General features: G+C 56.7%; 7 protein-coding genes across 7 annotated transcripts; 1 reads left to right on the top strand and 6 right to left on the bottom strand.

Annotated features, from left to right (window-relative positions):
- Positions 1-53: 53 nt before the first annotated feature.
- JDV02_003111 (uncharacterized protein) lies at positions 54-989 on the bottom strand (the record flags this gene model as incomplete). The annotated part of the gene is made up of 1 exon (XM_047984204.1): positions 54-989. The coding sequence occupies one exon, from the start codon at positions 987-989 to the stop codon at positions 54-56; it is 936 nt and encodes a 311-aa protein (XP_047840178.1).
- A 3,417-nt stretch (positions 990-4,406) lies between these two features.
- JDV02_003110 (uncharacterized protein) lies at positions 4,407-4,977 on the bottom strand (the record flags this gene model as incomplete). Its single annotated transcript, XM_047984203.1, has 2 exons — positions 4,407-4,505; positions 4,588-4,977. 2 exons carry the CDS (start codon positions 4,975-4,977, stop codon positions 4,407-4,409), a joined length of 489 nt encoding a protein of 162 aa, XP_047840177.1.
- A 509-nt stretch (positions 4,978-5,486) lies between these two features.
- On the top strand, positions 5,487-5,846 carry JDV02_003109 (uncharacterized protein; the record flags this gene model as incomplete). Its single annotated transcript, XM_047984202.1, has 1 exon — positions 5,487-5,846. The coding sequence occupies one exon, from the start codon at positions 5,487-5,489 to the stop codon at positions 5,844-5,846; it is 360 nt and encodes a 119-aa protein (XP_047840176.1).
- A 4,276-nt stretch (positions 5,847-10,122) lies between these two features.
- On the bottom strand, positions 10,123-10,764 carry JDV02_003108 (uncharacterized protein; the record flags this gene model as incomplete). The annotated part of the gene is made up of 1 exon (XM_047984201.1): positions 10,123-10,764. The coding sequence occupies one exon, from the start codon at positions 10,762-10,764 to the stop codon at positions 10,123-10,125; it is 642 nt and encodes a 213-aa protein (XP_047840175.1).
- A 1,677-nt stretch (positions 10,765-12,441) lies between these two features.
- JDV02_003107 (uncharacterized protein) lies at positions 12,442-12,930 on the bottom strand (the record flags this gene model as incomplete). The annotated part of the gene is made up of 1 exon (XM_047984200.1): positions 12,442-12,930. The coding sequence occupies one exon, from the start codon at positions 12,928-12,930 to the stop codon at positions 12,442-12,444; it is 489 nt and encodes a 162-aa protein (XP_047840174.1).
- A 333-nt stretch (positions 12,931-13,263) lies between these two features.
- On the bottom strand, positions 13,264-13,566 carry JDV02_003106 (uncharacterized protein; the record flags this gene model as incomplete). Its single annotated transcript, XM_047984199.1, has 1 exon — positions 13,264-13,566. The coding sequence occupies one exon, from the start codon at positions 13,564-13,566 to the stop codon at positions 13,264-13,266; it is 303 nt and encodes a 100-aa protein (XP_047840173.1).
- Positions 13,567-23,111: 9,545 nt separating this feature from the next.
- Positions 23,112-23,372, bottom strand: JDV02_003105 (uncharacterized protein; the record flags this gene model as incomplete). Its single annotated transcript, XM_047984198.1, has 1 exon — positions 23,112-23,372. The coding sequence occupies one exon, from the start codon at positions 23,370-23,372 to the stop codon at positions 23,112-23,114; it is 261 nt and encodes an 86-aa protein (XP_047840172.1).
- Between the last annotated feature and the right edge of the window lie 2,300 nt (positions 23,373-25,672).

The following is a 25,672-nucleotide window of genomic DNA, read 5'->3' as shown; positions in this document are numbered from 1 at the left end:
CGTGCCGAACCACTCGTTTGCCTTGAGCCAGCTCAAGGTTCCTTGCGTGCACTCTACTGACCATAGAAAAAGCCTGAGGTAGGGTTCCATCCTTCGACTGGAGCTGTGCGGAGTCTTAGCTCGTTGATTGAAGGAAGAATGAGTCGAATGAATAGGAGCATCTTCCGCAGGTCGCCCGAACTCGGAATATTCGGATCGGCATCGCCTTGCAAGCACGTCTGTATGTAAAGCGCAATGTGTTTGAGTGAGGCAGAGATTTGATGCGTGAATGTGATCAAGTGGTTAAAAGTTTCGAGGTCGCCGCCACCTAAACCTGCACTACAGCAAGCAACACGGAATGAAGCCTCATTGACGCTGTCCGGATTAGCCAAGTAGGCTGTGAGGAGCTTCCGTTCTGCATCATCGTGGATTCCAGTCTGAGGGTTGAGGGCAAGAGCCACCCTGACACTTTTCTCAAGCTCATCCGTGAAGGACTTAAAATGGTCTTCATCGGCCTTTGCCTCCAGATCAGCCATGTGGCGCTCTGTTACTTGCACCCTTCGAGTCTCCACGGTGGGAACCGCGGGCTGCCCCTGTGCCACCGCGCCAGACGTGGACCCTGGGGGCATGCCCGCTTCCCGAGGATGATCCGTAGGTTCGGCAATCGCGATACCCCCATCACGAAGATTCGGGACAAAGCTGCTGTAATATTCGTGCCACTCTGGGCCGTCCCCTTTAACGGAGGGCATCACCGTTTGTCCAGTCTGGATTGGCCCCGGAGGCCAAGCATTCAGCATGACGTTGGAGTACTGGGGGCCGGACGTCACAACAGGCTGTTGGTCATCACAGCTAGAGAAATCGCTGTGACTGCTGTACGAGCTGTCGCTCACTGGCGTGTCAAACGAAGATGGATTCATGGCGCTTCTTTGTGCGACGCTGGTGTCATGCTCGACGGTACAAAGGATTTTGGTCCATATATTGCGACAAAAACCGACGGCCTCCCACGGCATCGACCCGCGATTAGCATTACCGTCCTGGACAATTGCAACACCGTACGCTGTCGTTGAGTTCCGGATTTCAGCTCCTGGTAACAAGAATGGTGCTTTGGCGGGGTGGTGGTGGGGGGGTGGCGCTCAGCGAAGCAGATTACCCGAAGCTGCTTGCTGTGTTCAAATTGCCGGGGTGCTGGGGGAGAGAGTACAAGCTGCGTATTTATAGGACCGGAGTTCTCTCAGACGAACGTGGGTCAGGTTGTCATTCAAGTCACAATGTCCCAACCCAAAGAAAAGACAAGTGTAGATCGAGAGACTGTCCACCGCAAGGCGCGGCAGCTGTTGCGATTCCACGCATCTGTCGAACCGGGGTGTGACGCAATCACAGCGGATCATCTTCGGCTTGCCCGAGCCCTCAAAGTCAATCCAGAGGATAGGCCCCCAAAGGAGGCCGAGGTTCTAGCCTTATTTAAAGACAAGAAAAAGTTCAGCAACTGGCTTGAGAACTGGGCCGAAAACGCTAATGAATGCATCGAGTCCGAAGGGCTTGCGTCGAGCCCTACGCCCGGGCCCTCCACCGCCGGGATTGAAAGCGGAGTTGGGGAACAAGCCACGACCCCGGGTGGAACGGAAGCCTCAGGTGGTCTATTGGAGACTCTGGGCCGTCGTATCTTCGGCCCAAGTGCAACAGCTGGCCGTGAGGGGGGTGGAGGCTCTCGTGCAAACACTCCGCCAAAAGGCGACGGCAGCCCGAAACCGAAAGGTAAGGGAAAAGAAGTAGTGGCAGACGCGCCGGCTGCCGAAGGCAGTGCTGCGCCGGAGGGCGGCCCAGGTACAAATGACAAGGCAAAGTCGCCCGAAAGTCGCCCTGCCGCAACGGATTTAAGTATCTTTCCGCAAAATGTCACTGGCAGTGGTGGGGGGGAAGGCTCCCAGAACCCCACCGCTCATCCGGCACAGGACGGCGGCAGCCCGGAACCGAAAGGCACGGGCCCGGGTCCCACAAGCACCCCTGCTCCGGAGGGTAGCTCGGCGCCTGGCCCATTACCTCCGGTTGAGAAGGAGGGGGAAAAATTGCCTGAGAGTCGCTCTGCGGCCGCAGGACCGCCAACCGTCTTTGGGCCGGTGGAGACTGCCAGTGGCGCGGGCCCCGGCCCCACAAGCATCCCTGCTCCGGAGGGTAGCTCGGCGCTTGGCCCGTTACCTCCTCTGAGGGAGGGGAAGGAGGGGACAAAATCGCCTGAGAGTCGCTCTGCGGTGGAGACCGCCAGTGGCGCGACCGCACGACATAGCAATGAGGGTGCGTCTTCATCACCTGAACCGCCTACCTCGCATGCAGAGGGGAGCTCCCATAACCCCGTGGTCGTTTCCGAGTCGCCAGACCCGCCCGCAGATGGAACTGCTGACAATCCCGTGGTCATCTCTGATTCACCTGAACCGCAAGGAGGTTCTGGGAGCTCAAATCGCCCAGCCCCTGCCAGCGTTAAGACTGAAGATGAGAGTGATGACGGCCATCCCGACGGCGGACAAGGCTCTGGGGCTCCTCGACTCTCGTCGCGCTCTCGATCGCCACAACGACGGGGTTCGGCCGCTGGAGAGCAGTCCAATGCTGACGAGCAAGAGGGCCATCCATCCCAGGGGCAAGCTGGCTCGGCAAATGCAGCCGACAACAACTATGCTCAACCTGCGAGTGCTGGAGCAACGGAGCAAGTGTCGCCGTTCACGGAGCAGCCTCCCCCTTATGAGTCTTCCAGCGGCCCTTCCGCAAGGACCCTACCTTTGCGGACCCCGCACAGTGGGAACAATGTGGAACAGCCCACTAGGAACCCGCCCATTCCAAGCCCGCCCACTGGCAACCCTAGGAATCCTGAGAGCGTGACCAGCCTCCAAGAGTGGGAGGAATTCGATCCCAGAGAATGGGAGTCGGCACATCCGCGGGATGGGCGAGGCTACATGGAAAGGCCACCGTGCTTCTTCCGCGGCGTCCCGCTGGAAAATGACCGCATGCGCGCTCCGTCGAAGTTCCCACATTGGTGGCACGAAGTGAAAGATCTCGATACCAATACGGAAGTCTGGGGTCATTTTCGAGGAAAGGTCAAGAAAGGCAGCCTGGCCTTCGAGCTAGCAGGACCGTCCATGTCTAAAATTACCCTATATCCCCCGGCGTTCTTAAAGGCCGTGGACGAAGGATTTAGGAAGAAAACGGGTAGCGCCGCCCCTCAGGTTGACTATGGAAACGCCATGTCCCTCTTGGGTCGTCGCATCGAACATGACCCGCCAGCCGAATTGGCCTTCTCTGTGTGTAGGGGCTCTAAAAATGCCGATTCATTTCTGATATGGCATGAGGACTTGGGTGGGCCAAGGCCTCCGCGTGAACAATGGTTTTCCGTCTCCGAGGCAAAGGCACATATGAACAGGCAGGACATAGAGGAGCTCCTCGAGCGACCGAATTGGAACCGTGGAACCAATGTAACGGCGGCCCGAACACGTGCGCAACCTGGGTCACGTGCGCGGTCTGCGCCCGCTGGGCCGGTGCCGCAGAACACAATTCCCCCGCGGACTACAAGATTTGCAACCGCACCTCCGATGGGGGCCAGACAAAGCGGCCCGCCTCAAACGCCGAGACCTCGGCCCGCTCAGCCTACCTTCCAAACTCCGTTGCAACCTCGCCCTGGCCTTGTCTGGCCCCTCTTCCAGGCTCCTCCCTTTCAGCAGCCTAACCAGCTACCCACCCAGCCACCCGACCTGCTACTCAACCAGCCACTCAACCTGCCACTCAACCAGCCACTCAACCAGCCACTCAACCAGCCACTCAACCAGCCACTCAACCAGCCACTCCACCAGTTACCTACCCAGCTACCTACCCAGCCAGCTACCCAGCCACACGACCTGCCACTCAACCAGCCACACCAGCCACGCCACCAGCCTCAATCGTTCCAGCCACAATACTATCAGCCTCAGCAGCTCCAGCAGTCCTTGCAGCCTCAGCAGCTCCTGCAGTACTTGCGGGCTCAGCAGTTGCAGCAGCCTTCTTACACACAGCCCCAGGGTGCTGCTGGAACACTAGCACCGTGGGACACACAGCCAGCCCCGTTGCAATATACGGGACAACAGGAGCAACGACCTCTCCCGCAGGAGGGAACCTGGCAGCTACAAGATGGACAGTTGGTTTTCTTCCCGTACGGCAGCCGCGAGCAATCTCAGCCCGTCGCTCCCTCGGAGCAGCCGCGCAGGCGGTACGCCTCGGCGGCGCCAGGTATAAACACCACCTATGGCCGGCCGACCCCGCCCCGCGAACAGTACGATCAATATGTAGATGAGGGCATCCAGTGATCCTCGCAATTGGCTTTGCATTGCAATGTGCAGAGAGCTGGTCTCTTTGCTTACAAGATGTGCGGTATCCTGAACCTTGTCTCGCCCTCTACTCTCATTCTTTTAACGCCGGACAGGCCCAGCGCTCCTTTTCATTGTGCGTCCGCGCTCTGCTCCGACAATGATGAGCCCGCGATCGTTGTTCCCGACAGTCGACGGCTGCTAGACACAAGGCGATCCTCCACACGGTCAGCCCATGGGAGACAGCAGTGAAAGATGCTCCGGGGGGGGGGGGGGGTGGTACAATGCCCTGTAGTAAAGCCGATCGGTGAACGTCATCTTCGGCAGCTCTCTCCTGTAGTAGTTGCATCTGTTTGATCTCGTATAACTCCGTCTCTTTGCCTTTGCGCGCCTTTGTAGCCTCTCGTGAGTCCGAACACTGCTTCTCTCGGTCCGCTAGGTCCTGATACAGAGCCAGAAGCTCCTTTTCAAAGTCGGTGACTCGGTTTAGGAGCCCGTCCCGTTCCTCTTCCAACTGTAACAGCTCCTCGGCTGCTTCCTCATCGATGCATTTTAGGGTTCGACGCCGATCCTTCTCCAGCCCTTTGTCCTCGTACGTACGGGTGTCTTGTCTCTGCTTGACGCCTATTTCATACTCGGTCAACAGGCTTGCGAGGGCTGCATCGGTGTCCATGCTGCTGAGATGAGATGGCAGGCCGCAGAGGCAGTTTTTGGTCGCTACCCTAGTGCTGGTCCGTCGCCGCCGGGGGCGCCTGGCGTGCTGGGGGGCCAGCGTACTACCTGACTTCCACCTCAGTTACCGCCAGCCATCATCAGTTGCACCCAATTGGTGGACGACCGGCGAACACTCGATGCACGCCCATCATACAGGCGACAAGATCTCTCCCAATAGCGTCACGGTATTTCTACATCAATTCGTTATGCCTACCCTACCGTGGTACAAGAATGGGAAGGCTGACTGTACGGTCTCTAGGGATTGACAGTCGAGGGTAGGTACAATGCATGCTCGTTATACTCCGCGGACAACAGACACCCAGCTGTCAAGGTTGGGCGGCACGGTCCTTCGTTTGAGTAGTACATCCGACACTCTCACGACTTCACCGCCGCTCCAACGGAGAAGGTTGTATCTTCGAACCACCCCACATCCAGTCACAGACTCGAACACTCCGCCAACCGGAACACATGGAGAGCAACGAGGATCCGACACTCCAGGTCAACGTGGGCCTTTCCACTCAGAGCAGCCCTGCCTTCCCATTGCTACCGGGTGGACTACTGCCTTATGATGGCAGTTGGCATGTCTGGGAGACCGCATACAAAGCGGCATGCAGACGGATCGACGAGCTGTTGGCAGAGGTAGCGTACTTGCACATGGAGCTGGCCAGTTTGGAAGCTCGCAACCTCGGCCTGACCCGGGAGAATCAGCGTGTGAACTTGATTCTCAAGCACCTGGTGTGTTCAGGTTTCCAGTCGCTCGAAACTCGCTCACATTGCCTAGGTGCCATGGGCGTCCGTCACACCTTCGACCAGCAGAGATATGTCTGACACGGATGGAGAGCGGCTAGAGGAGAGACAGGATGAGGAGAATAAGGAGAACATACGGCCAGCCGACGAGCAGAATGCAACTAGTCTAGCATAACACGAAGTGAAATGTTGATACCTGCATTGGTTTCTCCAGTTAATCACCTTGGCTCTTATTCTACGGCTAAGGAATATCGATGGCCACAGTGATGTCCAGTACTACATTTCCACGTCGCTTTAATGGTTCTACCTACGCTTGTCTTCCAACGACCGGCCAGCACCGACGTGGAAGCCTGCGCTTCATCGCCCTACGGATGTTTGCACAAGCAATCCGCTGCGCCAGTAAGACGCCGGTGGCGAACCCCGTTTTTAGGAGCGAGACCTTTCATTCCTTCGTGATGCTATTTTCGGTTACGTATGTTGAATAGCAGCGTATCTACGCATGGGTGCTTCATATCTGCTGCTGGTATCCGTTACTCAGTCTTTGAAGCTGACCCCGATTACATTGATACGATCTGGGCTTACCTTGAGTTAAGGCTTCAGGCCCTGGGACATGGAGTACGATTGGCATAGTCCTTCTGTCGTCTATCTTGGCGCTGATCTTGCAGGTCGAGGCTCCACAAGCGCCATCTACACCCACGACACCCAATGCGCCCTAGAATAAGCCGGAGGCCCCTTGCGATGCGCGGGAGACGGGGTCCGATGCTGCTGTTTAGATCCGGCAGTAAGGTAGACCCAATTCACCCGAATAAAGTGATGAGGCATCGCCCCTTTAATATTATAAGCTTGCTCGGATTTCGCATATAACATAATCGGCAGTTGTTGTGCCGAACTGGGTCCTCTGTCTCCTAAAATGCAGCGTGTCTTCTCCAACTCATTTGTCTTGCCTGCCTAGTCTTCGTCGCAGTTGGGCGCCTGCTCTCGGATGTCTCTTTGGGAGAGTTGCAGTTGGAGGACATGGACTGTGGACGAGGGGTGCTTTCCGTTCGGAGCGTCGAGGATCTCGTGTGCGGCTTCGACACCTGTAGCAAGGGCTTAGCCTTTCCACTCTAGATCAAGTGATGTGATTGCGAGCGACCGTGAAGATGTATGAAGCGAAGCAGTCACATGACTAGCAATCAGTGCATGGCCGCAGTGACACGACAGAGAGGAGGAACTGCTCGGAGCAAACGTCGTGGGGGATCGCTCCTACACCCTTCGGCGCTCCATGGATGTCCGGGTGTGGACGCTGCTGGGGTGATGCCCATGGCGTGTCCGCAACCGAATGATGAGTTGAGCCGGCAAATGAAAGCATTCAGAAGAGAACACACACCGGCGGAGAGCCAAGCTGGGCGTGAGGGCAAGAAATCGCAAGCGAGTTCAAAACCGACCAATAGCCGCCTAGGGACATCCTGTGCTGCATGGTCGGACTGGGCGGCGGCGGAAGGGTCTAGGAGCGATGCCCCGCGGTTTCTTGTCCCAGCGGTCTTCCTCCAGGCTGCGAGTATTGTGAAAGGTCAAGGGCGGTGGCCGTGCAGCGGTGCTTCTGCTCGTTTCCCTCTAAAACTACTATGATGGGTACGAAGACACGATGTTGGAAATCATGGTGGGTTGTGGTCCGTCTGTATGTATGTATGTATGTATGTACGTATGTTCCGGGGAGGCGAGCTGGAAGGCTGTTCTTCAAGTATTCAGGGCCCAAGCTGAAGCGATGCCTGCGACCAGTGTGGCCCAAGCCCGTGTGGACGTGCGGGTAAGGTTAGCAAGCACAGGAGGTAAGTTCATTCCGCTCTCAGTGTCGTGTTGGTCAGTCGTCCCGCCACTGTCCCAAATCGTTTTGTGGCACGAACTGCCTCCATAGTGGGTGACTATTTCGCCTCGTCAGAAGGGTCGTCTGTATTGTAGCGGAATAGCCGCCCCGAAGCCTCATCTACCTATCATTTTGAAGACAGTGCAACTTACATCCGTGACGGCTCATGGCGACCCACCTGGTGGCAACCCCCATGAGCTTCCCTCTTTTGGCATTGTCTGGCGCGTGTTGAAGGGCCGTGTCGCTGATCCATAGTGACGCCGGCCTGAAGACAGAGGATGAAATGTACTGCCGGGTTAGCATACGTAGCCCCAAGCGCCGTCACTTCATTACGTCCGCCAGCTGCCACGGAGGAGAATGGCGCAGTACTAGCTGACAAAAGGAGGCACAGCAAAATGAGGTTCAAAGAGATGATGCTATCGAGAGACTAAGCTATGGCTGCGGCCTGTGGAGGTGTGCCCCAAAGGACACGCATCCACAGGCACAGAGGGAGGCTGACTGGGGGCCCTCTCGGCGCCACCCCTCGGCCGGGCCTGTGAGGCCTCTCGTGATGTCTCTCGTGATGTGTATATCCCTCGTTTTTCTGTATCAATGTGTGCCCTCGAGGCCGCCGTATCCCTCGTGCCTGCCATGGCCGTGATGCCTGCCGTGTCCGCCGTGCCCCAAGTGTCCCTCAATATCTCTTTTCAGCAGTCAAGACCTCTCGTGATGTGGGCACGACAACCACGTCTGGTTGTTGTGCCTGATTGTGTGGCTTCGTGATGTGGGCACAACAAGCACAACCACGTCTGGTTGTTGTGCCGCATCGCACGCCCCGGTAGGTCGGTCGCAAGCCATGTGATGATCAAGTCTGTGAAGACGAGATGTCTGGTTATTATATGGGTGCCCGTGGGCTCGATCGGTATCGTCTTATCGAGGTCGGTGATCTCGTGGTTCGTGGTTATTACTCAAGGTGAAGCTGCCGGACAAGGCTGTTGTGCTTGAGCCGTTCCAACGGCTTGGTTAGTCCATTTGCAACCATCGTGTCAGTGGACACATGGACCACGTCGAAGTGGCCCTGTTCCGTGTGATCAATGATCCATTTGTATCGAGTGTCGATGTGACGGGTTCGGCCGCTGTTGAGGCGGTTGAGCACGGTGAGACGTGCGTTCTGTGAGTCTGTGAATAGTATCACGGGTTTGCCCTGAGGCAGACTAGCCTCGCGGAGGAAGTTGGATTTCCACAAGGCGGACATGCCTGCTGGAGTCAGGTTGATGAACTCTGCCTCCGTGGTCGAAGATGTGACGATGGTCTGCTTCTTGGACTTCCAGAAGACAGGTCCGTCTCCAGTGAAAACAACGTGGCAGCCGTAGACCGGCGCGTGAGGTGGTCGTCAACAAACGAGGCATCTGCGTAGACTCGAAGCTTGACGTTTGATGGTTATAATGGCCACCCAAGACTAGGCCTCTGGAGACTGTACCCTTGAGGTATCGCCAAGAGTGCTTGCAAACAGAGAGATGGGAACTGGTTAGATTCGCGTTGGCTTCACAGAGCTTATTGACCGTGAAGGTGATGTCCGGTCTGGTGCCTTGCGCAAGGAAGTTGAGGCTGCCGGTCCGTGACAACCATTCTTCCACCTTCATCGCAGCGGGCATAGTCTTCCAGTTCAAAGGGACCTCGACCCTGCCTGGCCATGGAGTGGCCGGGTTGATGTTGCCTTCACCAAATTTCTCAATGATCTTCTCGGCATACTTGGTCTGATGGACTCGGATAGTCTGGGCAGACCTGTTTCTGACGATCTCAAGGCCCAAGAATTCTTGGGGTTCGCCGAGATCCTTGATCTCGTAGAGATCACGAAGGTGTGCAACTTTGCCCTCGATGTGTGCTGTGCTCAGTCCCGCAATCATCATGTCATCAACGTATAGGTCCAGTAGCATGCCGTGACGAAAGACGCAGAGCTCGCACGAGAGCTGTTTAAATCCCATCTTGTTGAGTGTAGAGGTCACAGTTTCGAACCACCAGACTGGGGGTCCGCGGTGGCCGTAGAGAGCATGTTGAAGGCAAACACGGCCAGATCCGTCGTCAAAGCCGTCAGGCTGTTTGACGTAGACTTGTGCCTTTGCCTCTGCGTTGAGAAAGGCCAGGGTGAAGTTGTATTGAAGGCAGTCGTAATCAAGGATTGCCACAAGAGAGAGGAAGGTCCTGACGCTGCTGAGGTTGGCCACAGCTGCGTAAAGAGACTCAACCGGTCTCTCTGTGTGGTCTTGGTCACCTCGTATGACCCAACGAGCCTTGGCTACAGAGAGACCAGAGACAGGGTATTTCTCAGTATAGACCCAACGGCCGTCAAGGACCTGGGTGTTTCGAGGTCTCGCGACGGGCTTCCAAGCTTGCCTTGTGATGCAGTTGATCAATCTCTCGTTGCATCGCAGGTAGCCACTTGGTCTTGTATTATGGAAAAGCTTTGGCAGCTCTCCAGGTTCGTGGGATCGTTGGGTATGTGAGGTGACGGACCTCTCGAACGGCCAGGGCCTAGTCGGGTAGGGTTTCGGCTTCGAAGTTATCCGTCTCGTGATATCGTGTAAAAAGGTTCGTGTCGGACTCGTCGGATCGTTTGGTCAGTCTTCCTGTCTGAAGCTCTCGATAGTCGGGTCTCGCGGTTTGTCGAGACGATCGTCGAGGTGCCTGAGGCGCCGGACGAACAGGTTCATTATCACGGAAAGCCGTGTTTGATCGTGGCCGTGACGAAGGCGTGGCTGGGGACCAAGATGGGGTCACAGTTGGAAGCGGCAGCTCCTCGGCCGGCGAGATGTGTGCCTCTTGAAGGAGCTGGTCTTCGGGTGTTGGTGTTGGAGAGAGAGCAGCTCGCTCCATAGCGGTCGAAAGGTCGTCAGTCTTGTCTGCTGAGGGCGTCATTTCCCTCGCAGTCTCTTGTTCCTTCGTAGTCTTGCTAAGGGTAGTGGTGATGATGGTTCCAAAGTGCGGGTTGTCAACCAGTTCGGCTTCGAATTCGACATCGTCTGTGCGTTGAGATTGCACCGCCCCAGAGGTCTCGTGAAATCGATCATCGCGAGCCCTGACGATGAGCTCTTGGTCCGGAAGCCAGACCTTGAAGATGTGGCCATGGAGACCTTCCAGTCCGACGAGGAATCCCTTCCACGCTCGGGGAGCCATCTTCTCGCTGATGATGCGTTTCTCTCGAGCCTTGGTGACATAGGCAGTACAGCCCTAGGTGCGTATGTGTTTGAGGCTGTATTCGTAGGGAGCGTTGATCGTCTGACCTCCATTGGGCACTGATGCTCGGGGTTGCTGCTCGTGGGCAGAAGGTTGTTGATGTAGACAGCCATCTCCATGAAGTTGGGCCAAAGGGATTTGGGGAAGGTTCATCTCTAGGCACATCGAGCGGGCTGAGTCCATCAAGATCCGGCCGCTCTTTCTGCCTTGCCGTTTTGCTCGGGTGTGTATGGGCAGGCGTAACGAGGCAGCCAGCCCTCGTCTGCCTATCTCTTGATCTCTTCCTTTGCAGCTCTCTTGCGTTGTCGAAAGCCATCACTCGGATTCTCTTGCCAGTGGCACAAGCCTCGACCTGGTTCTTCCAAGCCTTGGGCATTTTCGGCGCGTTCTTGCGCTGGTCTGTGAACATGATCCATTGGACGTTCGTGAAGCTGTCGATGCCATCCAGACTGTATCGAAGGCCACCATATCCCAGAGGCTTGTGTTCGATAAAGTCCCAGTGGACGACAGAAAGTAATTGGGCCTGATCAAGAGGCTGACGACTGACGATGGCGTCTGCCTTGGCCATGTAGCAAGCCTCGCAGTGGAAGTCTTAAAGGGTGCCCAAGTCGATGAGAACGCCCGCCTTCTGACAAGCTCGGATGACTCTGTCTTTGCCGGCGTGGCCAAGTCTGCGATGCATCGTGCCGAAGTCGATACGGCCAGTTTCTGTTGCGAGGCAGACTGACCAAAGCCAGGCCTTCTGTTGGGCTTGCTCCCGGCAAGGTTGAAATGTCTTCGTCCCACGAGACTGGGCAAATACTCTCCCATGAAGGTCTGTAGACCAGACAGTCACTCAAACCGTCGTACACGATGCCTCTGCCTCGAAGAGCGTTGGCGCCGACCAGGTTCGTCGGAGCTTCTGGGCAATAGTTGGCGCCCAAGAGGGTCATGGAAGCATCGCCAATCTTGAATGTGATCGTGCGTCTGCCTTCAACCGGGAGACCTCCACCATTAGCTATAGTCATCGGTTCGAATTTAGTGGTTGTATCGAGGTCACTGAACCAGGCCAGGTCGTTGAAGCAGTGTCTGCTGCAGCCCGAGTCAGAAGGACATGTTGAATTGTCGTGAGTTGGTCCCTGGTGGTCAGGCCAGTGAAGTTCCGGCCAGCGGCAATAATCTCACCATTGCCCTTGTTGTCGTTAATGTTGTAGTTTGGGGTCGCTGGGTGCCGTGCCTCCGTATCTCTCGGGTCGAAGATGGGGAAGCTTGACCCAGCATTTGTCCGGCGCATGAAGACAGTAGCCTGGATAGACCTTGCATCCACGTTGTAAATTGACGACCTCGTTGGTCTCGTTTCTCGGGTTCTGTCGATACGGGACGAGCTGGTCGTTGCTGCTGTTCTCGCTGTTGTGGGACGAATGGTTGTTGTTGGAAGGTGGTGGTCTCGTTGTTGGAAGATCCCTTGCCTCTTTTATTCTTCTTCTTTCCTGTCTTCACGCTGCCGTCGTCTTTGGCAAGCATCGTGACACTCTTACTGTCGATGTCCTGACGAGCGTTACTCGCGAGGAACACAGAGATCACCGCCTTCGTCGGCGGCTGTCCCTTCCAACATCGTCAGACCAGCTGTTGTACCAGTCAGCCTCGGCTTCCCGGAAGCCTTCCATTGCTGCGTATACAGAAGAGCTTCTCGTCAAGCTTGTCAAGCACTGCCTCGAGTCGCGTCCAGCACCAATGTATTTTGTCAATGAATTGTTCGATGGTTCCGAATTTGCGGAGGTAGATATTGAAGGACTGTTTTATCGTGTCTTGCCGCGAGTCTTCCGCGACGTGCATGAGGATCGTCTTGAGCCGCTCCATAGTGGCCTTCGCCGTGGAGTTTGGAGTCCAGTCGTCTTGCTTCAGCTTGACAATCAGATCGTGACTGATGTAGTGTATGATGACGCCTCTGGTCTTGATGTCGTCAATGACCCAGTCCTTAGTCGCAGGGTCAGGCGTTCGGGCTGTGTGATCCTGAAGATCGGAGGCCATGAGGGCAAGCTCGACTGTCACGAGCCAACCCTCGAAGCCGTCGGGGCCTTCAAGGTACCGAACCACCTGGTTCAATACCGGCTGTGAAGACGTCATGATGTGCTCTTCGTGCCTTGCCTTGTGTTGTTGTTGATGTTGTTGGTGCTCGTGCCAGTGGGCTCCAGACGGCGTGTTCGTTGTTGTTTTTATCCCGCGCCTGCGCCTGGCCGGTTGAAAGCTTCAAATTGCGTGCACTCAGTAAGGAAGAGGAAGCTGCTGACGACGGAGCTGTCACAGAGTAAGAGGGCTGATAATAGGAGGCGTAGTAAAATGACGCTCGAAGAGATGATGTTGTCGAGAATCTAAGCTATGGCTGCGACTGTGGAGGTTTGCCCCAAAGGGCACGCATCCACAGGTCCATAGGGAGGCTGACTCAAAGCCCTCTCAACACTAGCCTCGCGAGATAGCTCGTATCGTGAGCGTCACGGCCGGCCCGAGTAGCAGCGCGGGGGAACTGCCGATGGGAGTCAACTCAGCACCCGCCTTCGGGTCCAGGCATACCAGGCAACGTGAAGAGGTCCCTTCGCGCTCGAGGAGCCAGTCGTGGGAGGCACGAACCGTGTACTCGGCGTGTCCGTTTATCAGCGTTTGGTGATTGCCCTCCACCTCGCCGGCCACATGCTCCAGTTTCCATTCCTGGATCCGGTGGGCAGTCATCATGCTCTTGCTGCTGAGGCATGCGTCCCTGGGCATTGCCACGGCAGGGGCACCGGAAAGCGGTTTCTAGCCGTTGAACAGGTTGAGATGGGCGGCCTGGCCGTGACCTGCCTGGCCATGACCTGTTCCATAGTCATGGCAACGATGCCCGAATGGTCCTTGTGCGTGCGCCTTGGGCATGTGGTCTTGGGAGACCAGGTGTTGAACAGCACCACCGCCTCGGACGCACACCGCGCGGTGTGCGCCCGCAAGTCCCTCGCGGAGTAGACGGCGCACGCGACGGGTGTATTGGGTAAGCGGGCGGCGCTCGACTAGCTCGGTGTACACTGCGATGACCAGATCCGGGTCCGAGGGCAGAGCTCGCCGGAGCCGGAGCCTCTCCGGGCCCAGCATCACATCGTGGACGTCGCGCTAGCAGTGCAGGTGTAGCGCCAACCGGGCCAAGTTCTGCGAGCTTGACGGCGCCACCATGGACGGCGCGCTCACAATCGTGGTAGGCATAGACCCCGAAGCCCATCTCTCTCGGCAAGTGGTATGTGCTGCCATCCGGGCGGAGAACATGAGCCAAATTGGCGTCTGCTTATACGCCATCAGTGAATCTACCAATGGAGCACACATGCCGATACAGGCCGCAGATGCTGAACAGCGACAGAATTCTCGAACAGGTCCAGTAGCTCGGTACACTGGTAGGCCGGCAGCGCATCCGGTGTCGCACGGCCGAACAAGACTGTGGCTGTCCTCATCGGCACTGATACTGTCTCCTAGGCCGGTCCGCGAGGTGTCGGTGGATGCCCAGTAGGCGCTGCGGCACCTAGTTGCTAAAGCCACTGCCCTTTGCACTCAAAGCGGCAATGTGCTCATTGATGAGGTCGAACATGGGTTCATGGCGGGCCGCCGTGGGCATCCGGGTGATTCGGATCGAGCCAGAAGAAGAGGCAGCCTGCCGGTTCTGCTGCGGTCATCGTCGGCGGTCGCCTCCTATCTGCAGGATGTATGTACACGGGAAAGACCAGGAGATCGGCAGAACGCCAAGGTCTGACAATGCTAATGACAGGGTAGTTGATGACGTCCTGGCTGTTGAGAAGGTGCGAGGGAAGTTGGCTTTTCTTAGCAGAGACGGCGAGTCTCACATCATTCTGTTCCAAAGGAGGCGGAGATACGTCCGATTGCGAAGACTGCACAGTACTCAGCCAGACTCCTGTTGCAAATGTATTTCGGGAGAAGATCACAAGTTGCTATGAGTCGTGGCGTGCTGTTTCGTTCGGGTCGGTGCGGATCTGACTTGGGTGACCTGAAAATGAGGAATTAGTCTCTGCTTCGTCATTCAGGTTATGGTCCGGGTGTGACTTGAGGCCCGCGCCAAGAGCCAACACGACGAAGATTCCTGACCGTCTAGGTACTAACCCAGGCGCTTGTATGTCCGTATGCAGGCCAAGACCCTCGCAGTCTCTGGCTACCGAGATGGCTCCAGTGTCGACCACTGGAGGAGCATGTTAAGGCGACTCAAAAATCGCGGGGGTTGCTATTGCGTAGTCCCCAAGGCACCGCTGCGATGGGCTGCCTGGACAAGCGGCGTCTCGATAGCTGCTCGGTGAGTGTGCGGCGTTGGGCGTCCCGGATGACGACGTGTACGGCGAGCTGCGCTCTTCGACGGGAAGGGAGAGACGTTAGCTAATGATGATCTCTAGCATAGGAGCCTAACGAGAAGAGTCGAAATGAAGGGGGCTTGGTGGGCGGCACAGTGCGCCATGGGCGTCAAGCCAGTACTATGGCCGCCTATGGAGGTCCGACATTAAGGCTTGAACTAGTACAATGCATGGCCAAGTCTTACTCGAGATGCCTGGTCTAAGCTCGCAATGAACAACGGTCTTGGAATGTCTGAGTTCATCGATGAGGCAATATTCCTTTGCACTGTACAAGATGCATGAAACGGAGTTTCCAACGGCATCAAAGCAAAGCGGTCGCATAGCCAACAAGCAAAGCATTGCCGCAGTTGAGCCAAGAGAGAAGCGGGAATCGTTTGGAGCAAAATCGCGGGGCATCGCTCCTCGACCCTTCGGCCGCTGGGCGTGGGTGGCCGCTGCTGGGGCGTGGGAATAGACACGCGGCGATTGCTTGGGCGTATTCGCAACATGAGCCAGCAACTGGGGGCGAGTGTAGGAGACAGACGGCTCAGAGCATCCCAGGGGAACGAGAGACGCTGTAGCACCGGATGTTGCTCTACAACCCAACCGACCAATGGTCGCCTAGGGTTGCGCTGAGTTACGTGAGCAGACCAGACCACAGCGGAAGGGTCTAGGAGCGATGCCCCGCGTTTCCATGTCCTAGTCGTCTCCCTCCAAGCTAGCCGCAGAACTCCCAGCGCAAGGCCCAGCCCCGTCCCATGTCGAAACACCAGGGCACCAATACAGATCTGAAACTTTTGCATTGGCCCAAGTGGTCACATTTGGCCGTGCAGCCGTGACACTCTACTCTTCTCCGATCTGAGCCAGCCCCTGGAGGATATAGAGAGACGACACTGTGGGAATTAACTGCACCAGAGCAAAGAACACGCCTCACTGTCGTTCTATATGACGGTCCGTCAAACTCTACGCCTGCGTCTCGGCCCGTGGCGGTCCTGGCGGCGACTCCCGCGAATAGCAGAAAACGTCACAGCTCTGATGCGCGCCCTACATCTTCCCAGGTAATGAGTAGGCATGGAAGCGGCACCTGTCCCTTTAAATTGTCGACGGGCGTTGTTCAAAACCGAGTTTCACTCGTGACTCGCCAGCCCGCAAGTCCTCGTCGTAATCATGTCTGTCTTTCTCGTTGGCATCGTTGTTCGCGGTACGTGGATGTCCTTGTTCGGTGATGCCCTGCTAGGTGGCACAGGCACTGCTAGTGACTTCGTGCTCTAGATGATCCGTCGGCCCACTGGCCAATGAGCCGGATGTAGACGGCGAATTTCGAGACAGACACTATGCCCGACGCCACGAGCGATGAACGAACTGTAGAAAGATGAGAGATGGCATATACACACTGCAGGATCCTCGCGTGATAGCCACTGCTTTCGAACAAGGTCGAAGATCTGTAATTGAGGGCGGCTGCTGTTGCGCTTGCAGTCAGCGAAGTCGCCGAAGTTCCTGTTGAAATTCCACAACTCCAGCGCACCCGTCGTAACCCACCACGTACCGCGGCTGCCGCGAAGAGCGCGCCATTCTAAGCCAGCCAGTAGTATAACACCAATGGGAGTGACAGACATCGAGAGCTTGACGTTCACGCGTATGGGGAGCATCCTACACTCATCATCTTGGGACCCAGAGTGACTGCACAGTCGCTTAGCCAATATCTGTTAGTCCTCGCCCGCGCCAAGGCGATGCTCATCCATCAAGAGACTTTGTGAAGGTGCTTGAGACGTGACCGATGTTTGCACCGCACCAAGGAGTTATGAGAGACCGGACAAGGGAAAACAGGAGGCAGCCGGGCGAGCAGCAGCATAGACAGAGCGGAAGCAAACTGAGCAAAGTTTGCGGGGGGTCGCTCCTAGACCCTTGCGGCGGTGGCATTCCCAGCCCTTGGGGACCTAGCCAACCACAAGTGGCACAATGGCTAGGCCCCTTGGGTGTAACCTCGTGTAGACTGAGGGAAACAGTCGACCAACAAGACATCGTTTACTGTGGCAGGCCGCGTAGTTGACCATCCCCTGCGGGGCGCACAGTCTTCAGGCGACGGCGGAAGGGTCTACCAGCAAGCCCCCAAGTTCCCCGGCGCTGGCATGTTCCCTCGAAGTCGTCTGTTCTAATCCCGATGCTCCTCCGTTGCTTGTCCCATACCCGTGTGACACTAAGATACACCCAAGAGCGTGTTCAGTTTCCACCGACAACAGAACTGCTTTGGGCTACTTGTTATATACTCTGTCGGCCTCAACGCCAAGAAAAGTAGATTTAGAGTAGTTAGAAGCCTAGACAGCGCAGTACAAGTTGCGCCGCTGGGGACAAATTCCAACCTTTACCCTAAAACGACAGGCAATCCAACACCGTCAACCGAGTAGGATGATCGAACTTGTACTGGCACTTCTGTACGTCCGGATAGGCCTAAAGAGGAATTGGGGCCGCGTCAGAGAATCACCCGAGACTGACTCCTCCGAATTGGCAACCGATGGCCACCTTTGCCAATGCCGATGGCACTACGTTAATGCCGTACAACTGAGGCTTCATTTCTCGCATTCGGGGGGAGGGCACAGAACGTTATTCCCGCACCATGTTATCCAAGAACAATCGGGCTGTACGCCATACATGAGACGACGTCGACGAGCGCGGGGCCCGACGCTAGAAATTTGTCGCCCGGTAAAGAATGCAACCGACCTGCCACCCGCCCGACCTCGCTGCCTGCCGCCTCCCAGATCCTGACGGTCTTGTCGGTCGACCCCGACGCCACGAGCTTGCCGTGCGGCGAGAATGCCACCGACTAGACTGAGTTGCCGTGCCTCGCTCGTCGCTGTGTCTCTCGTCATGATGGTGTCGTCGTCCGACTCCAACCCCTGCACAAGCTCACAGTAACTGAGAGTTTTGACTTGTCACTAGCACTCTTGCGAAGCAGAGACGAAACTCGAGTCCAGAAACCGCCGCTGTGTTGGGGGAGCCACTATGTGAATTGGTTAATGATACTTCGGAGTCCGCCGGCACAGGATTGAACTTACGAAATGTCTCGCATCGTCAGTGGCAAATTTCATGTGCTCCGTGCCTCGCATTTATAGACACCCGTGGACGTGAGGTGTCGTACTCGAAGCCACAGGGCTCGAAGAAGGTGCGCATGAAATCTCGCAATATGAAGAGCATACTTGGGTCGGAATCATTGGGCACACAGGCGATAGTTGGGAGAAAGGCCTTCGTCTGGGTGATCCTATACATACTTAAGCAGGGTCGACCCCAGCGGCGGTCCATTCGGCTCAAGATGTCGGCCGTATCGGAGTTATCTTCAAGTTCTCCTAGGTGTGATTCCTCTCGAAATGGTCGGGATGGTACCGCAAGACCTTTCTCTATATTCCATGTGCGGAAACCCAGCAGCATCGCCCTCCTGTGGAAGAGTGATATGCAATCGGAGTCAACGGAAAAGGAAACCAAGGCAGCCTCCTTGCCGGCCGGCTTGGTATCGGTAAGGAACGGAAATTGACGAAGGGCAGCTAAGATGAGCTGATTGTACGCAAGGGCAAACGAAGGAGGCCCTTGTGTTGGCTGAAACTCGCCCTCTTGAACCTCAACGTGCGGCCCTGTCGCAACCCAGCAGCTTCGTAGCGTTGATCGCAACGTCAGTCGATGGAGTTTTGCCTGCCTTCTCAAGGTCGCGGGAATGACATGGCGCCATATTATATCCGCCGCAATCTTGAGGTATAGCATGTTTGACTGCAGAGACTTAAGTCCCGGAATCATTGTTGAAGTCGCTTGTACTCGTCGTTCTAGTTCCCGACGCTGCTGTGAGTCGCTAACCTTTGGGAATAAGTGCTCAGTCTCGAACATCAGACTGATCCACTGGTGGTCGGATTGACAAGTGGCAGGAGCACGGCCTTCCAGCCTTGCTACCGTGCCCTGGTCGAGAAATCCCAGCATGGATGGAATGCCACACGTAAGAGTTGACCAAGATTCGTACACGTGAGTCAGCCCTGCGCAGAGCTCTTCATCAAGGCGGACGCCAAAGTATTCCAGGAAACTCGTGAGCAGAAGGGAGTCCATTACCGCAGGAATATCAGTGAGCTTGTCCAAGGCTGTTGCGACGGCCAAATGCTGGTCAATCGCCCGAAACGTACTCTGTTTCTTTTTGCTTAGCCGTTCATACCAAGCATGGAACTCATGGGCGTTGTATTTGTACTCGCGCAACCGCGAATAAACATATCCATCCGAGATTTTGTGTTGATGCTGCTCCGTTGGTCTCCTGATAACCTGGTTGGAACGATGCTCGGTCATATCTATGCCAAATAGCGTCACCGTCCAAATCAACGACGGATCCCTGCGTCCCAGCGACCAGATTGTATGACGGCCTGGGATATACACGATAGATTGGCCTGCAAGCTGAGGATATATGCCAACCATGTTCCTTTGCGTAGCTTCAGCTTGAGAGAGACCAAGGTCGCGCCAAACGGTTGCGGTGTCGTAAGTGTCCACGTAGCCGTCAATCCAATTGTGTGGGTTGGTGTGATCAACTGCCGTTACTCTGAGGAGATTCTGAAACCCTCTACTCTTCTGCCGATAAAAAAGACGTTCTCCAAGTTTGTCACTAAAATGCAGACGCGACAGCGGGATCTGAACGACGCACAAGAACTGGAGCTCAGCCTCAAGTGGCGTTGGCTGTTCTAGACGATAGGGTCGTGCGCGGGTAGGCGTATATGGTTGCGCAGGATAGACGGGCTGCGCCGACAGTGATTCAGATGGGGCGCAAATGGGTATGTAGGGCGAAATGGCTGCCGCAGGCCCAGGTGACTGCCATGGACCGAATCGCTGTAATGGGTTGACCGAGTGCCATGGGCCGACTGGCTCTGTTGGGGATGGACTCGGCTCTGGAAACGGCCTCGGGCCTGGAGGTGAAGCGCATCTTGGTGTTAGGGCGGATTCTGATGCTGATGACGATGCCCATTCTCGGGTTGCTGCCAAGTCATGCGGTGATGGCAGCTTGTGCGATGATACCCAGTCTGGAGGGGATACTGAGGCGATTGTCGTGAGAGTATTCGTGCGTTGCGGACGGCGCTCTTGGAGCTCGCGGGACGGGCCTGCCTCTTGTGCGTCAGCTGTCTCGTTGATAATCTTGGGCGGCAGTGTGTTTGGCGCCTACTCGTTGCACCGCTCGCGCCTTGCAAGTTGATACTGTTGCGGCGGTTGGTGTTCGCAGCCCGAACTTGTGCATGGAGGGCCGCTTTCACTTCATTATTGCCTCGATCTGCCTCGGTTTCGCCGTTGTCTGTCTGGTATTGTCGGATGCGACAGTATTCCTTCAATTCTTGTCGATCGAGTGACGCCAGAGGGGACACAAATTCCACCGCTTCGTAGCGGATCCAAGTTTGCGAAGCCTTGCTCGGGAATCTGCCGTCAATACGCCGTCCGTCTCGCGTTTCTGGGACTACCTTGAATCTAAAGAAGTCGCTTTGCCATAGCATTCCGTATACAGCATGACGATCCTGTGGGTTTTGCTCGCTGGACGATTTCCAATACCCTAAGAAGGTTCGCGTGGGACGCTTTCCGGGAAGTTGACCAGCTAGTAGTTCGTGGTCGAATTGCGAGGCTGTCTCAGGTGCTGCCTCGTAATTGAGGCCGAATCCTGCAGGCCGTGATGCCATTGTACAAGCGCAGCATCCGAGGCTGTCCAGGTCGCACCGCCGTATGAGTGGTACGTCCGAAAGCTGTGAAGTGAACCACGCTGCGAGCCAGGTATCAACAAGTGCTGTCCAGACCCGGAGTATCCTCTACCCTGGGCCAGCCGACAGCTCCCAGTATCGACATGAGGTACGAGAATGGGCCATGTTCGCACTTGTCCCACGCCCATGGGGCGTGGCCCAAGCCATCTTCCCGCCTTCGCTACTATGAGGACACACACTTTAGCCTACCCCAAGGGTGGTCAGATGAACCCCTTACCCCGTCATCGTTGAGTGACAGTAAACTCTGACCTGTAAAAACTTCGTTGAAGCGCGGAATGCTAACGTATATATTACACCGACCATAATCAGGGCTCAGTTGTCGGCTCGCCCAAAGGTAATCCTGCCACCTAGCCCAGCAGTCGTACGGATGCCGAGAATGCTTTGCTCTTTAGCGAAAGTAAACCCGACTCACTGTATGCAAAGCTCGACACACAGTGAGCTGAGGATATTTGTTGGAGCACGCGTTGTCATCCCGTGAGGTGAATAGTGTGGGGTTGTGGTCGCGAAGGGTCAGGAGCCCCGTGCTGCGGCATCGTGGCCATCTGAGAGGCGATAATCGCCCTCGATAACCTGGAAGCACCCCATTAGGGCTGCCGTTCCTTTGGAAGCGGAGGAATTGGACAACAGGTCGCAATAAGTGGCTTCCCTGCAATCTCCAGCTCAAGTTCTGCATGAAATGCAGGAGGGCGGCGCCGTACTCGAGCCAGAGGGCGTGATTGTACCGGCACAACGTATCCCGCGCCGCCGTTGACGAACCCCGTGTACATCTGATCCGAGGCATGGTTGAAGGCCATGGTGCTCTGCTGCAGGACGTGATCGGACTGCAGCCCCCACCGTCTTGGTGTACAGTTCGTCTCGTTGCGCAGGCCTGCGTACGTGACGGCGATGCCCTGGGTCGCTCGACCGAACGCGGGTTTGCGTGGTTGGCGAGGGAGGTCTACGCTGATGCAACACAGCGCGACACGTCAATGATGTAGGCGTTTGACTCAAGCCGCGGTGCATCGCCTAGTGTCCCGTTGTCGGTAAGGATAGCGCTGCCTCGTGGTCCTTGGCCACGGCCGCCAGGTGAGTGATGGGGCTGCGCCGGTCCAGCGACACGCAAACAGCACCTGCACGCATGATGGCGAGCATTGAGTACGCCCAGTCTACCGTTGGGTTCTGGAAAACGAGCATGTGGGAGCCCTACATGAGTCCGATACTTCGTAACGCGTCGCCAATGGCCTCAAGTTGGCCCATCATATTCGCATATGTCAGGGCGGCCCTGTTCGTGCTGTCCATGAGTGCGATGCTATCGCCGTGCAATTGGTCGATGCGATGTGGAAGCCTTGCCGGCCAGTCAGAGAGCCACTCGGGGCCTGCAGACGCAATGAATGAAAGAGCATGGAGTTATGGAGTATTTAAGAACTGGACGCACAGCCGCCGACCTCGACTGCTCGGGAGACTTTGTGCCTCACTAAACAGCGGAGCAGAATTCCGGGAGAGCCCGTCAAGCTAGAGGTAAGTCTGCAGAAGCAGAGCCGCGTAGACGCTCTTTTGAACGCGGAACACGATGGCGTCGGCCGCCTCTGACTCCGTCGCATTGAGGGATATGCCGTACGCCGTCCGTCCATGATGGATGTCTCCGAACCCCATCTCGCAGCGGGCTCACGGGAACTTCTCCTGAGTGCCCTACCGGCAGTCGAGAAAGGCTTGGAAAAAAGGGCTATGGAGTGGAGAGCGAGGAACTTTCAGCTCCGTCAGCAGCACGGCAAAGGGAAGACTCGACGTCGCGAGTGCTGCGTAGCATGTGCCGCAAGCATCCCTCATGGAGCCAGCAAACGATTGACCAGCCTGCTGCCTGAATCGCAGCGCTAGAGGATTGGAGGCCAAAGCGATGCTGTCCTCGTAATCCCGGTCGTTAGTATACTTGCTAGCACATTGCTGTGCCATACTGGGCAGGTCTTGGAGTCGTGTTCAAGGCTGGCAACCTCAGGTTCCGCACTGATCCCGACATTGGCACATGAAAGGCGACGGAGAGCGCAGCCAGGCCGCGGGCGTGGAGGTGGGCGGCCAGCGCATCGAGAAAGGCATTACTCGTGCTGTAGGCAATCTGCTCGCCATTCCCCAGATCGCCGCTATCAAGGACCAGACGAAGAGCCTTTCCAGCCGAGGCCGCAATCGCGCAGCAGCGCCGCCCGGCCTCAGATGCCAGCCGCATGCACTACCGCGGTGATGGGATCCTCGGCCGCGGTAAGCCCACCGATGAGCGTCGCGACCTGATTTGGGCTCGCTGATGTCGCATGCTTCTAAGCGGATATCGGCGCAGAGACCCCTCGCCGACGAGTCGGAACAGAGCGGTCTCGAAGGTGAACTGCGCACATTGGGCGTACGCCATCTGGTTCAGGGCGTCGGCCCAGGCGGAACCCGCGGGCTCGAACATGTAGCAGTAGTAGCCCGTCAGCGGGTCGTCCGAGTGCGGCATCCGGATGCCATTCTTTAGGCCTCGAAAGACCGTCGTCGGAGACTGCGAAAGCAACCTCAATTGACCCGGGCGGCAAAGGGTGGTGCGACACCCTTCGTCTGAACGGTCCGGACGTGCACTGAACATGCAAGAGTACAAAGGAGAAGAGGAGGAGGAAGGTGAAGCAATTCGCATAGCGGCGGGGACACACCATTCAAATAACGAGCTTGGCTTTGTCAACTTGGCGAAGTTATCGAAGTCTGCCTATTGCGCGATTGACTGTCGCAGCCGGTGAGGGTGCCAGCCTCATCCGATGTCATGGCAGGATCTTTCGACAATAGAAGAGATGGGTTGGCTCTATTCTCCTGCCACATAAGCATGATAGCCGCGCATCGTCGTGGTCGAATCTCTCGTGGTAGTCAGCAAAGTCTCCGTGACGATACCTTGCCGCGAGCAGGGAGCAGTGGTCGTGGGAGTTCAAGTTCTGGCGGGCAGCCGGTGGCGGGCTTGAGACGCAGTGGCTTGTACTGGTCGGGTGTAGAGGCGTCCTACCAGGCTGCAAACCCGTCTCTGGGCTGCTGCCGGGCAGTCCTGTGCAAATGGGCCAGTGTCGGGAGAGCGTCTGCAGGTTCGGGCAAAGAGGTCGCCGCCTTTGCAAGGCGTTGGCGTGCTCATTGCCTAGGATCTTGGTGTGGCCGGGAACCCAGCGTATCTCTGTCGCGCCATGTGTCGTGGCTAGGGCTTGGAACTCGAGGAACACTTCCTGAGAGGAGTCTGCGGGTATGCCTCTGAGGCAAGTTGCAGCAGCGAGGTTGTCCAGGCATACGACGATGTTTTGTGAGCCAGCGAGACTCAGTGCAGCACGCAGCCCTTCAAGGGCGCCCTTGGCTTCGGCGTCGAAGACCTCAGCTGGGCTTAGGCGACCGCTGCCACTCGTCAAGGTAAGTCCATCGCTGTGTATCACATAACCATAGCCGGCAGCCTTCTCCGTCGAGAGGGATCCGTCTGAGTAGAGAAGGGGTGTCTCATGCGGGGTTGACTGCAGCCATAGCCGAAAGTCTGCTGCCGACTCGTCTTTCGACGTGGTCTGTAGGGGCGTCGCGTGCTCGTCGAACCGGTGGGGGAGGAGCAATGGCCGTCTGCTACGAGGCAGCAGCTGATCGCTGCGTCGAAGTCGGGTCCGGAAACCTTCTTGGGGCATCTGATACTTCAGTTTGATCGACCTATGGATGGTTGGTGGCTTGGGCTGCAGTGTGCGTTTCTCGAGCGGGTGTGCTTTATCGAGACACTTGAGGTGAGCTGTGAAGCGCATCCGACGGGCTTCTAGCAGCCGTACGATGGGTGGAATTCCACCCTCTCGATGGAGGACAGCGATAGGCGTCGTCCTCCAGGCTGGCAGGACGGCACGCATAGAGTTGTGGAGCGACTTGTTCATCCTCCGCAAGAGCTGCTTGATCCTTGAGGGGCCCTCTTTCTTGGGCTGAGTCCATCGTGGGCTACTCAGTCCAGGCTACCACGCCTCGGCGCCGTGAAGCAGCATTGGCTCGACACAAGCTCGGACGGCTCGTCTTATAGCGCTAGGGAGCGGGCCGTATTTGGTGTTTGCGAGCCCCCACAGGTGGTGTGCGATGGCCTGCGCTTTAGCTGTCCACTTCTTTGCGTGGGTCTTGAACGTCAGAGTGCTGTCGAGCCAGATGCCCAGCCATCGCATCGTCTTGTCTGGGCGTCTGTCGCCTTCGTGAAAGATGGGCGGCGCGACCTTAGGTTTGGTCCGGCAAAAGTGCATGACCTCGGTCTTCGCGGAATCGAAGCTTATCCCATTGGCGATGCACCATGTCACGAGCTGACTGACATAACGCGACGCCTTGGCGGCCGTCATCTCCAGCGAATTCCCTACGCATAGGATGCCGGTGTCGTCGGCGTAGCCAAATCGGCCCCCAGGGTTGCCAAGGCGGTAGATCGGCTCTGTGTAGGGCAGGAAGAGGATGAGCGAGACGGGCGAACTTTGCGGCAATCCACACTGAGGTGCGAAACTAGGCGTGATGTCCTGGCATCTCACGCACGCCGAGCGGTCTGACACGAAGGAGCCAGACCATCTTGCGAGATGTTCGGGCCATCCCTGCTTGCAGAGACGAAGGATCAGTCGGTTGCGGAGGACGGTATCGAAAGCCCCCTGGATATCCATTGTCACTAGCGTGGCGACCAGTCCGCGAGCGAATGCTTCTTCGATGTCGTGCACGAGAGCGGCAACGAGGCCGACGGTGGATCTTTTCGGAAATGCGCCAGCTTGCTAGGGATAGAGCACATCAAGTGAATAGATG

The sequence above is a fragment of the Purpureocillium takamizusanense genome, chromosome 2, assembly GCF_022605165.1.
Source record: "Purpureocillium takamizusanense chromosome 2, complete sequence".
In the NCBI taxonomy this organism is placed as follows: domain Eukaryota; kingdom Fungi; phylum Ascomycota; class Sordariomycetes; order Hypocreales; family Ophiocordycipitaceae; genus Purpureocillium; species Purpureocillium takamizusanense.
The sequence above is the reverse complement of the archived record's forward strand: the minus strand, read 5'-3'. Positions and strand labels throughout refer to the sequence as shown.